This window comes from Cricetulus griseus, chromosome 2 (genome assembly GCF_003668045.3).
Source record: "Cricetulus griseus strain 17A/GY chromosome 2, alternate assembly CriGri-PICRH-1.0, whole genome shotgun sequence".
NCBI lineage: Eukaryota > Metazoa > Chordata > Mammalia > Rodentia > Cricetidae > Cricetulus > Cricetulus griseus.
In genome coordinates this window covers 211,791,433-211,804,268 of record NC_048595.1, presented here as the reverse complement: position 1 = coordinate 211,804,268, position 12,836 = coordinate 211,791,433, and the positions used below count along the sequence as shown (strand labels likewise).

Here is a 12,836-nt window from a genome sequence, read left to right as displayed (position 1 = left end):
GTCTGGCCTCTACAGGCACCAGGTGTGCACTTGGTACCCAGATATATATGCAGGCAAATTTTAAAAGTATCTATTATGAAAGAAAAACAAGTGTAAAGTGCAGCTAGGGCGTGTCTCACTTGAAATATTGATGTAAAGTTATATTATTTGATCAAACCTCATTTTCTTATCCATAAACTGGTAATTAAAACAGTTTGCCCAGCCTGTGGGAGACCAAGACAGGATGATTTCTTTTAAAAAAGCTCCAAAACAGCCAGTACTGCATAGAGAAACCCTGTCTCCAAAAGAAAAGAGCTGTCTTGTAGAGCTATAGAGCTGATACTAAGTAATATTGTGTATATAAATATATAAATATTGTGTGTATAAAACAGTTGGCACAGTACATTCTGTGTTCTAAGAATTGCATATGTGCGGTTAAGGATATAGTAGTGTGCTTGCCTACCCTACCACTACTGATTCAGATACCAGTTGCATGTACACACACACACACACACACACACACACACACACACACACACACCAAAAAAAAAAAAAAAGTCCCAGACTTTGGGGAGCCCCTTTTGAGGGCCTTAACCTGCCTGGAGAGTGGAAGGGGGATGGCTAGGGGCAGGTGGGATGTTGGGGGTTAGGGGAGGGAGAGGGAGAAGGGATTGACATCTGAAGCAAGCTTGTTCCTAATTTGAACTAATAAAATAAAAAACAATAAAAAAAATAATAAAAAGTCCCAGAACACCCTAAGTGCCAGGTGTTTGGGGAGCATGTGACAATTCAGTGGTCACTGAACATGATCATTTACAGCTAAGTTTTCTCATTAGAAATAATTAGCACAGATTTCGTCCATGTTTTCTGTGATGGTTAATATTGGTCACCAACTTGAAGGGATCTGGAGTCACTTGGGAGATAAGTCTCCTGACATGCCTATGAAGGACTAGTTTGGGTTAGCCTCTGAGCATGCATACTTGTAAGGAATTATCTAGATGGGTCAGCTGATAAGGAAAAGTTGTTTAGTGCCATGTCACATGATAGAATCATAAAATTTAAAATATGGTGAGACTTCTCTACATGACAGAATGCCTAAAAATAAAAATGTATGACCAAATGTTAGTGAGAATGTGGAACAACTGAGGGTTGTGTACTTTATTGATGGGATATTTAAAAAATGACCATGTTAGTTTCTAATAAAGATCATGCACATCTTTCACGAGGGTCTAGTCAGGGGAGTCCACCTGATCCTCTCCTCCATAAACCCTCTCAACCCCAGGTCTACCCCCAAACTAAAGTTTTGAATCAGAACATGCATCCTGAAGGCCAGGCAAGCCGTCTAGCTCCACCTGACATCATTCCTTCAAAAACATACCCTGTCTTCAGGCCTAACCCAACCTGCACCTAGAGCTGTACCTAGCCTGTTGTCTCCAAATCAGACATATAACCAACAAAGGAGGTTGAAATGTTGCAAATCTTGTTGCAAAATTACAAAGAATATGAAAGATCAAGGCAGTATTCTCCACCCCATTCCCGAAACACACCAGTTCTATAGACGTGTTCTCCAGTGACATTACCTGGATGAAGCCTAGGACATAGGCTTTAAAAGAACAATTGTAAACTTGTTCAAAAGGATTCAAGGGGTTTTAAAGATGGCACACACAAACAATTCAGTGAGAATTAATGAGAATACAAAAAGAATAAGCATTTGAATTATGGTCAATAAAACATAAACATAAGGCTAATGGAAATGGTGAAGAAAGTGCAGGATTTGAAAATGAAATTAAAGAAATACAGCCATTGAAGACGTCTCAAGAAGAAATGAAGATGGAATTGAAAAGCCTAATACCCAGTGAAATAACTCAATGGCCTTATAAGTAGAATGAATCAAACAGAATAGCTTATCAATGGGTTATCCAAAAATAAAGTGGAGAATCTAGACTATAGTGGGAAATTACCAATACGGAGTCAGGTAGAAATATAAGGGTATTTAATAGGGAAAAGCATAGGCAAGAATATGAAAATGAAAGAAAATACAGGAAAGGAACATGAGGGAAATGTGAGGTACCATGAAACATGCCAAACCTTTGAAATATAGAAATAGATGAAGGAAAAGAATCCCAGGTAGGTGGCATAGACCAGATAATCAACAAACTCATAGGAGAAAACTTGTCCAGACTAAGAAAGGCACACCCATAAAAATACAAGCATTGCACAGAACATCAAATAGGCAAGGCCAAAAGAAATCCACATGGTAGATTGTAGTTAAAATATTAAGTATACAGGACAGTTTTGAAAACCACAGTACAAAAAAACATTCCTCAAATACAGGGATGCTTCAACATGTGGAAGTCAATGTAATAAACCATATAAATGTACTTAAGTACAAAAACCACATGATTATCTCAATTGATACAGGAAAGGCTTTTGACAAAATCAAACATATCTTCATGATAAAAGTCTTAGAATAGAACTAGAAGAAATGTATCTCCATAAAAAGTACATATGAGAAACCTATATGTGGAAGACAATGTAATCTTTTATGGAGAAATACCTCAACATAAATCCAGCCACACTGAACCTCTTAGAAGAGAAAGTGAGAAGTACCCTTGAACGAATTGGTACAGGAGACCACTTCCTGAACGTAACACCAGTAGCACAGACACTGAGATCGACAATTAATAAATGGGACCTCCTGAAACTGAGAAGCTTCTGTAAATCAAAAGACACAGTCAGCAACATGGCAGCCAAAGAATGGCAAAAGATCTACACCAACCCCATTAACTGACAGAGGGCTGATTTCCAAAATATATAAAGAACTCAAGAAACTAGTCACCAAAACACCAAATAATCCAATTAAAAAGTGGGGTACAGAGCTCAATAGAGAATTCTCAATAGAGGAATCTAAAATGCCTGAAATGTTAACATCTTTAGCCACCAGGGACATGCAAATCAAAACAACTCTGAGATACCAGCTTACTCCTGTCAGAATGGCTAAAATCAAAAACACTGATGACAGTTTATACTGGAGAGGATGTGGAGAAAGGGGAACACTCCTCCATTGCTGGTGGGAGTGCAAATTTGTATAGTCACTTTGGAAATCAGTATGGTAGTTTCTCAGGAAAATGGGAATCTGTCTACCTCAAGATCCAGCAATTCCACTCTTAGGCATATACCCAAAGGATGCACACTCATTCAACAAGGACATCTGTTCAAGTGTGTTCATAGCAGCATTATGTGTAATAGCCAGAACCTGGAAGCAACCTAGATGTCCCTTAACTGAAGAATGGACAATGAAAATGTGGTACATTTACACCGTGGAGTAAATGTACACTGCTCAGCCGGGAGGGAAAAAAAAAAAAAAAACCAACAACATTGAAATCTTGAAATCCACAGGCAAATGGATGGAACTAGAAGAAACCATCCTGAGTGAGGTAACCCCAACACAACACAGAAAGACAAGTATGGTATGTACTCACTCATAAGTGGATATTAGACATAGAGCAAAGGATTACCAGCCTATAATCCACAACCCCAGAGAAGCTAGGAAACAAGGAGGACCCTATGAGAGACATATATAGTCCCCCAGAGAAGGGGAAAGGGACAAGATCTCCTGAGCAAATTTGGAGCATGGGAGGAGGAGGGAGGGTGAAGGGAGAACATGAGGGACCAGGAAGATGAGTCAAAGGAAGAACAGAGAAGAAAAACAAGAAAAGATACCTGAATAGATGGAGCCATTATAGATTTAAAGAGATACCTGGCACTAGGGAAATGTCCAGGGATCCACAAGAATGACCCCAACTAAGAATATAAGCCATAGTGGAGAGGCTACCTTAAATATCCTATAATGAGTTTGATGACTACCTTAAATGCCATCCTAGAGCCTTCATCCAGAAACAGATCCACAGTAAACACTGAGCCAAACTCCTGGATAGGAGTGATGAGTAAAGGAGTCAAGGGGTTAAGACCATGCTGGGGAAACCCACAGAAACAGCTGACCTGGACAAGTGGGAGCTCATGGACCCCGGTCTGACAGCTGAGGAACCAGCATAGAACCAAACCAGGCCCCCTGAACATGGGTGACAGTTAGGAGGCCTAGGTAGTCTGTGGAGCCTCTGGCAGTAGAACCAGTATTTATCCCTAGTTCATGGAGTGTGGTAGCCCATTCCCTAAGGAGGAATACTCTCTCAGCCTAGATACATGGAGGAGGGCCTAGGCCCTGCCCCAAATGATGTGACAAACTTTGATGATTCCCCCATGGGAGGCCTCACCCTCTCTGGGGAGTGGATGAGGGCTAGAATGGGGAGATAGTGGGGGGCATGGGAGGATGGAAGGGAGAGGGAATAGGGATTGGTATGTAAAATAAGATTGTTTTTAATTTAAGTAAAAAAAATTAAGAAGGAAAATAAAAATGAAAGTCATACATTGAATAATAAAAACAAATTTCAAAAAAGAAAAAATAGTTTAAAACACTTATATAAGAACTCTGGTAGCTTTTAAGAGCTCTAAATGAGTTTCCCCCATTAATAAAATAAAAGTAAATTGTGCCATAGTCATACAACAAAATACTATATAATGATAAAAAACAATGAATGTTGATTTACTGTAGTATAAATCAGTAAAGGTATAACTAATTAGCATAGAGCAGTGGTGTTAATCAGAAAGCATACAGAGAAACTTCTGGGTGATAGAGGTGTACTGTAACTTGACCACGAAGATAGTTACATCCATGTAAACAAATGTGCAATTTCATTAAGCCATACACTTAAGCTGTGCTTTTTTTTAAAAGAAATTTTGCCTCTTTTAAAAATATTTTCTATGTTTGTGTTACTTATCTGAAAGTTTTCTATTAAACCCATATGCAGGCTAGAGATATGGTCCATGAGGTAAAGGTGCTGGCTACCAAGCCTGACAACCTTGGTTTGATCCTCAGGACTTGTGTGGTTGAAGGAAAGAACCAACTTCCACAAGTTGTCCTCTGATCTCTGTGTGAGCACTATGATAGCTGTGTGCTTGTGTAGGATTTTAATTACCCATATGCCACAGAAGCAATTCCGAATTTTTTGTTATTTTAAGCCTTCATTAAGTGAGTTTGTGTTTGTTAATGCCACATGTAAGGGCATGGAGCAACTCTAGAAAGAAAAACACATCTGGTTCATTCAGGTCTATTGTTATTTGCATGGGTCCCAAAGCATTAGATATCTTTAACTCCAGTAATAAAGCAGCTGAATTTTATATTTAGAACCTATTAGGAAGTTTGATTTCTATTTCTTTTCTTTTTTTCTCTTAGTGACACATGATTTAAGTTAATCTTAGATCTCATTCTCTCTCTCTCTCTCTCTCTCTCTCTCTCTCTCTCTCTCTCTCTCTGTCTCAAAAGAGACAGAGTCTAAGTAGGCCAGGTTGTTCTGGAAGCTGCTACAGAGCCCAGTCTGGCTTTGTGATTCTTCAGCTTTCCCCATCAAGTTCCCGAGTGCTGGGATTAAAGGCGTGCGCCACCAACGCCCAGCTTTTTATAAGTATTTTTAGAGAGTACAGATAAAACCAACTACTTTCAACATATATAATTCTAATAAAAAGCAATTATTTAAATATAAAATATTTTATTTCAGCTACAAACATAAGTGATTTTTCAATTAAACCATTCAAGTGGTTACAGTCTAATAGAACAGGTGGATCTCTGTGAGTTCGAGGCCAGCCTGGTCTCCAGAGTGAGTGCCAGGATAGGCTCCAAAGCTACACAGAGAAACCCTGTCTCGAAAAAACAATAATAATAATAATAATAATAATAATAATAGCAGTAGCTATTCAGAATATTGTGAAATGTTCTACATCAAATCTTGTTCTGTGTAATAGCTAATCAAAGAATATTAAGGTGACTGAATGGATTTCTTGACTCAATATTCAAAGATAGACATTTTTAGATATTAATATTTAATGTGTTTGCATCTTAAGGTTGATTTTATATAACCTTAAGTACTTGCAACTCCTAAAATCACCAAAGATTTTCAAAAACAGCAGGTGGTAATATTGGATCTTTCTTAATCTCCTATAGATTTGCTGAAATAAAGGTGGTTTGAAATGGATGTGGCTTTGTGGAACATTAGCAATGTGAATACTGTAATATTTAAGAAAAGGAAATAAGAGTTTTGTTTTGGTGAACATATGTCATTGATTTCTGAAAAACAAAACCAGAAGTTGTTTTTTCTGTGTTTCTTCTTAGATAACCAACAGGAAAAGTACTCACCAGTCTTCGATGATGGACCTGGATGGTTCCTACTTGAGTGTAGCCAAACCACAAACCTACTGTCAGACCAAGGCAATGCCTAAGTCAGCAACCCAGGTCTCAGTTTCAGAATCCTCAACAACATTGAGGAATACTACTTTAAAACCAATAATACATCATCATCACAAAGAGGGTTTAGAGAGGGTGTCATCAGAAACCAGAAAAGGTGCTTCTGAATCTCCAGGGAGGAAACCAATAGATGCAGCCCCAATAGAGAAAGTCCTACCTTCAGAAGAGCTGAAGATAAAGGAATATCCACACCTTCCATGCACTCCATCAAGTCAGTACTGTGCTCATAAATGCTCTGAAAGTGAAGATTATGTTCATGAGAACTACCAGCCTGTGAACATAGCCCCTCAGTGTTGTAAGACACAGCTGGAATCATGCAGTCATTGTGGGCTTTCCTGGGTACCTCTCATGCATGGTAGAGTGACATTGCAACCCAGTGAAACTGATATCAAAAAGCAACTCTCAGAAGATCGAAGGCAACAATTGATGCTTCAGAAAATGGAACTAGAAATTGAAAAGGAACGCCTTCAGCATCTTCTGGCCCAGCAAGAGACGAAGCTTCTCCTCAAACAGCAGCAGCTGCACCAATCCCGACTGGATTACAACTGGTGAGTCCTACCTCTTCTTTCAGCACTGTCTGTAGGCTGGAGAATACAGTTTCAAACACTGGTTTTTACAAACCTCAGTTCACAGAGGTTCTTCAGCATCTTGGCTTGTTTGAATACATACCAGCTATGACTACAAGTAAACTCTTGTCATATATGGAAGATATGCATGCAAGTATGTACATAGGTGCTTGTGCCTATAAGCACACATGTGGAGGCCAGACAAGGACTTCAAGTGTCTTCATCTGTCATTCTCTTACCTTACTTAAGACAGAGTCTCTACTAAGTCAGAAGTTCACCATTTCAACTGGGCTAGATGACCATTGAGTTTCTGGGATCTACCTGTCTAACCCCAATGCTAGGGTTACAATCATATGTAATCATGCCTATCTCAGGATTTGAACTCAAGTCCTCTTGTTTGCACAGCAAGTTCTTTCCCCACAGAACTATCTCCCAAGTTCCATTAGTAACTTTTATCAAACTTCAAATGCCATATTCTTTGCTATTTGATGTCACTATGGAGAGTTAGAGATTAAGTTAAATCCTATTATTTAAGAGTGTAGAATCAGATTATAAAGAATTGTGATTAGTTTTCATCATCCTACATTCATGTCTTTCTGCCATCATATAAAATAAAACAAATCATGAGACCCATTTAAATTTAATCCTTACTAATCCTGAATATAGCCTTATAACTAGTTCTAATGAACATACTCACATTATACTTTCTTCTTTTTCTATTAAAAATTATTTTTTAAGTTTTCATTGTGTATATCTCATAGCATATGGTAATGTATTACATAAGGACATTTTTATTCAAGTACATGTGTGCATTGATCATATTTGCTCTGTACCTTCCTTTTTATTTTTAATTTTTATTGTTGCTGGGGCTCAATCCCAGGGCCTTGTGCATGTTAGGCTAGTGTTCTGCCACTGAGATATAGTATCACCTTCATTGTTCTTCCCTTAATAATTACATCTTTAGAACAGCATTCCAAAAGTGGGATTGCTCTTTTGATGTTATGTACTATTCAGTATGGTTTTACATTCAGATGCATAAAGTTTACTGTTTAAAAAAGTAGTAGTAAATCAGATATTGTTTGAAATTCTAAAATGTGGCATTTATACTCTTTTTTAAAAAAACACAAATTGAAGATTTTTCCAAGGGAAATGCTTCTGTCTCCTTGCTTGTTGCCTTCTTGTTCACCATTCCCCTTTGTAGATTCTTATTAGATACCCGCATATCTATAATTCTAGCTTAGAAAAAAAGACACAAGAAATGGGATTTTTGAGAAAAATCTTGTACGTGTATACATTTTTAATTATACATATTTACTTTAAACTTTATTTTGAAATAATTATAGGTTCATGAGTAGTTTTAAAAATATTCCAGAGACTTTCCATGAGCAATAACAACTTACCTCTGGGGGTCACTCAAGGGAAACAGCAATGGACTATATGTTTCTGGAGTCTTTTCCACAGTCCTGACTAACAATTCAAAAAGAGGGCTTCTCACCTTCTGTTTCTTAAACTCTAAGAATTTCTGTGTTCTGTAAAACTCTACAGAAATAGTTTGAGCTCCCTCATAGATTCATTCTCTTTATCCTAATTTTCTTTTTAAGCTGACTACATTTATTTCCTGTATTCAGAATTACTGTCCTCAAATTATCAAGCGATTTAATAAATTCTTTTTCAGGGGTGAGTATTACCATAGGCAGTTGCTATCTGCAGTCTTAGAAAATCCTTAGTGGAAAAAGAAAAAAAGAAAAAAGAAAAGAAAATCCTTTCCTAGGGTATTTTCAAACCTGTTGATCAGGACTTGTAAAGTAAATACATACAAGCGGTTAAGAAATGCCCAGTCACAGTACTGTACATCTTCAGACTTGATCTTGCTGGCATTCATTAAAGGTCTTTGTGTTCAATGAGTCTTGGCCATCACAGTTCTGCCATTTCATTTGTTGTTTATAGCCATGACTATAAAATAAAATTCTCCCAGGTCAAGACATTGGAAGCTTCAAGTGAGGTGCCCAGATAAAGAGTCAATTAAGATAATGGGGTGGAGGCTTTTGAGACAGATTCTACCTCTGTGGTCCAAGCTAGCCGTTTTCTCTTGCCTGCTCCCAAGTGCTGAGGTTACAGCTTTCACCACACCTGGCTGGAGACATTTTTAACTAGAGGAGGTTCTCTCTTCCTGCTTTTCTGCTATGGAAATAATCATCATCTGATCACCCATGGTTAGCTTGGACAGGCCAGAAGTCAGGGTCTTGATTTATCTGTTTAATCAGTGTCATAGTTCACATTTCTAGGCTGAAAGTCAGCCTACTCTCTGGCCTACTTTTTAGATTCATGCAATTTTATCACTTAAGAGATATCTGAAAGTGTGCCCAGTAGTGTCATGAACCAAAAATGTATGTGGTGAATGAACCCTCTTAATACAGTGCCTTTATTTTAACACTTCTGAATTTTAAAAACTGGTAAAAAAAAATTCTAGATTAAATAGTACCTATCATCCAAGTTTGCAAAGCTATCTATAATTTGCAGTCATCTCTGTACCCATTTGCCCCATTTTTCCTAAGAAATTTTTTTTCTGAAAATTTGTCTTGTTGCAACTCTTTCCATATACTATTCAAAGTTCTTTCTCAAGCCATACCTTCTCCTCTGGTTTAAATGTTTGCTTTCCCAAAGAAGGGGGAGAGGAAGGAAGGGGTGAATGAATGAAGGAAGAAGGAAAGAAGGAAGGGGCAGACAAATGAACTGAATGAACAGTAGAAGGAGGAATTGGATGATACCTCTCTCTAGTCTGTCTGAATTACTTGCTTTGCTCCCTTAAATTATTAATTTCCTACCAGTTGTTGTTATGTACAATGAAAAATGCTATAAAGAAGGCTGCATTTTATTGTCTACACTGCTTCCTGCTTCCTGGTTTGAGGAGTCTCCATGATGCCCAACACATTACTGATTCTCAACAATGCAAGAGAGTTCCTTTATCTCCACATCCTCATCAGCCACCCTAACTGGGGTCAGAGAAAGCCCCCACCATAGTTTTGATTAGGATTTTTCTGATAGCTGATAATAATGAGCTTTTTCATATATTTGTTGGTCATTTGATTTTCTTCTCTTGGGAAGTTTCTGTTAAGATAATTTCTCTACATTAATATTGAATTTATTTTTCTTAAAAGTATTTTTGAGTTTCATACAAAGTATGGATATTAGTTGTTTGTCATTTGACTACTAGGCAATTTGTCCAACTATAAGCTCTTGCCATTTTGTTTCTGTACATATGGCCAAAGAAAATAAAATCAGCATACCAGAGTGACACTTGCACAGCCATGTTTAATGCCACGCTATTAATGGCACATGGAGTCAGTATAGGTGCTCATTAATATATGAGTGAAAAAAGAAAATGCATGTATCTACAATGTAATATTAGTCATATAAGAGAATAAAATCCTGTCATTTGCAGCAAAATAGATAAAACTGGCCATTGTTATAAGTAAAATAGGTTATACATAGCAAAGCAAGTACCAGTGGATTCTCTCATTTGTTGAAGCTTTATAAAAAGCCAATCTCCAAAGCTATACAGAGAAACCCTGTCTCAAAAAACCAAAAAAAAACAGAAAAAGAAAAAAAAAAGCCAATCTCCATGTTAATCAGTGATTACTGAAGGCCAATAAGGGATGTATGTATGGAGATATCTACATAGAGGAAAGCTAGATTTGACCACAATGTTATGTGTATGCATAGAGATATCATCTAAATCTCATAAATACCTATTGTTAGAACATTTATTTAAAAAATAAAATGAAATGCAATTTAAAATTTAAAAAAAAATTGCTTTCCTTTTCAAATTATCTACACCTTCCTTAGTTTTAGGTTTGGATTCTTTCTCACTAGCTCTTTAAGTTAAGGGATGTATGCAAAAGAGCACCATAGTATATTTTGTAAAGTATAGTCTATACTTCAGCTCAGTTTCACTGTTTTAGAAAAGTATTATTTCTGCCCAAATTTGTGTGGGAGGAATAAAACCTGACCCCTTTCAGTGTTGTGTAGTCTCATTCACTAATTTATACATAATATGAACTGTTGTCTATCTTTACTGAATTTGTAATTTAAGTGGACAGGTAACTCACTTCAATTGCAGTAATAAATTAATCCTAGCTATGCACATGGTATTATTTATGATGCTTAGGATATTCAGGAAATGTATTGAAAAGACAATTTATAATTGAATACCAAGTGAGTAGCATAGAATTAAAGTAAAGTCGTCAGGGTTTGGGGATGAGACTTTCTCATTGAAATGAATTTGGGAAGAAATTAGCCCTCATCTAAATTCTGATTTGGAAATGATTCTGCCACCTTCGGATTACATAGTCAGTGCTTTCAGAAAGCCTTGCTCAAAGAAGATTTATGGAGAATACAATTGATTACAGTGCCAAGAATCACCATGAATTCCTTTGAGAATAAGAGTAAAGTAGTGCATTTGTAATGAGTAAAGTCAAAGCTATTTATAATATTTATTTTGGTCTCTGACATCTGTAATATATATATACTATATACCTAGCTATGAAAAATGTACCACCTTCACCACTTAAAAACATATCACCTTGGCCGAGTGGTGGTTGTGCACACCTTTAAACCAATCATTCAGAAGGCAGAGGCAGGTGGATCTCTGTGACTTTGAGGCCCGCCTGGTCTACAAAGCTACATAGAGAAACCCTGACTCAAAAAATCCAATAAACAAAAACAACAACAACAAAAAAATCATATCACCTTGGATAAGTTTTATGCCTAGGCCTGCCACACTTTCCTCTGTAAATACATGTAATAAAGTAATTACTTCCAGGGCATCTATGTGGATCAGTACAATAATGTATGTAAGAAACATTCCTAAGTGGTTGTCAACATCATCATTTCTACTCTTGCTGCAGGAGCTATTCTGACTGCTGTTTTTGCTATTTTTCTTACTCTTTTCTCATAATTGCCTGATTTTACCATTTTACACCTGCATTTACTAACGATTTGCATGTCACTACAAAATAATACGGTAAATTCCGCCTCTTTGTATATCACCATGTATAGTTACAACTAAAAGAATGTCTTTTGATAGTGATGAATATGATGTTCATAGTTCTTGTGCAAAACACTTCACATTTTTAGTTAATAGTTTTTCTTTGTTTTCTTGTTTAGTTGGTTGGTTTGGTTTTTTGAGACAGGGTTTCCCTGTATGATAGCTCTGGCTGTCCTGAAATTCACTTTGTAGACCAGGCTGGCCTCAAACTTTTAGAGATTCACCTGCTTCTGCCTCCCACATTCTGGTATTAAAGGTGTGCACCACCAGCTCCCAGCTTTTATTTCATAGTGAATATGCTTGTACATATTACCCAAAAACATTTTCTGCAAAACTGAAAGAATGGATCACATATTTGTTGTCAGTGATTGATCCCTAAACTCTAGATAGAAGATTTTTGTACTGGTACTTTCAACAGCCTTCCCTTCTCAGTACATGTGAGTATGGCCTTAATCTCAGTATATACCATGCCTTCTGTCCTAGGTTTTCTGTTGTTGTGATAAAACACCATGAACGAAAACAAGTTGGGAGGAAAGGGTTTATTTCATCATACATTTCCAGGTAATAAATAGTCCATCACTGAAGGAAGTTAGGGCAAAAATTAAGCAAGGCAGGAACCAAAGCATAAGCCTTGGAGGAACTCTGCCTGCTCACTTTCTCCCTTGGTTTGCTTGGCCTTCTTATAGCACCAAGGATCACCAGGCTCAGGAGAACTGGCCATAGGGAGGTGAACCCTTTCATGTCAACCATTAATCAAGAAAGTGCCCACAGTTTGGGGGCATTCTCAATGAAGGTTCCCTTTTCCCAAAAGACTATAACTTATGTCAAGTTGACAAAAGAAATTAACCAGATAACCTCATTCTATATTTATCTGTGGCCTAAAGAA

At 37.2% G+C, this 12,836-nt stretch overlaps 1 protein-coding gene across 5 annotated transcripts in view; it reads left to right on the top strand.

Moving 5' to 3' along the window:
• Positions 1 to 12,836, top strand: part of Kiaa1328 (KIAA1328 ortholog) — a 276,897-nt gene that overhangs the window by 165,070 nt on the left and 98,991 nt on the right. For all 5 annotated transcript variants that reach the window (XR_004768371.1, XM_035440239.1, XM_035440240.1 and 2 more), the window contains one exon: positions 6,206 to 6,885. Coding sequence is in view for 4 of the 5 variants with exons in the window: in XM_035440239.1 (XP_035296130.1) it covers positions 6,206 to 6,885 (680 nt within the window). In the remaining variant the exon portion in view is untranslated. The remainder of the gene's footprint in view (positions 1 to 6,205; positions 6,886 to 12,836) is intronic.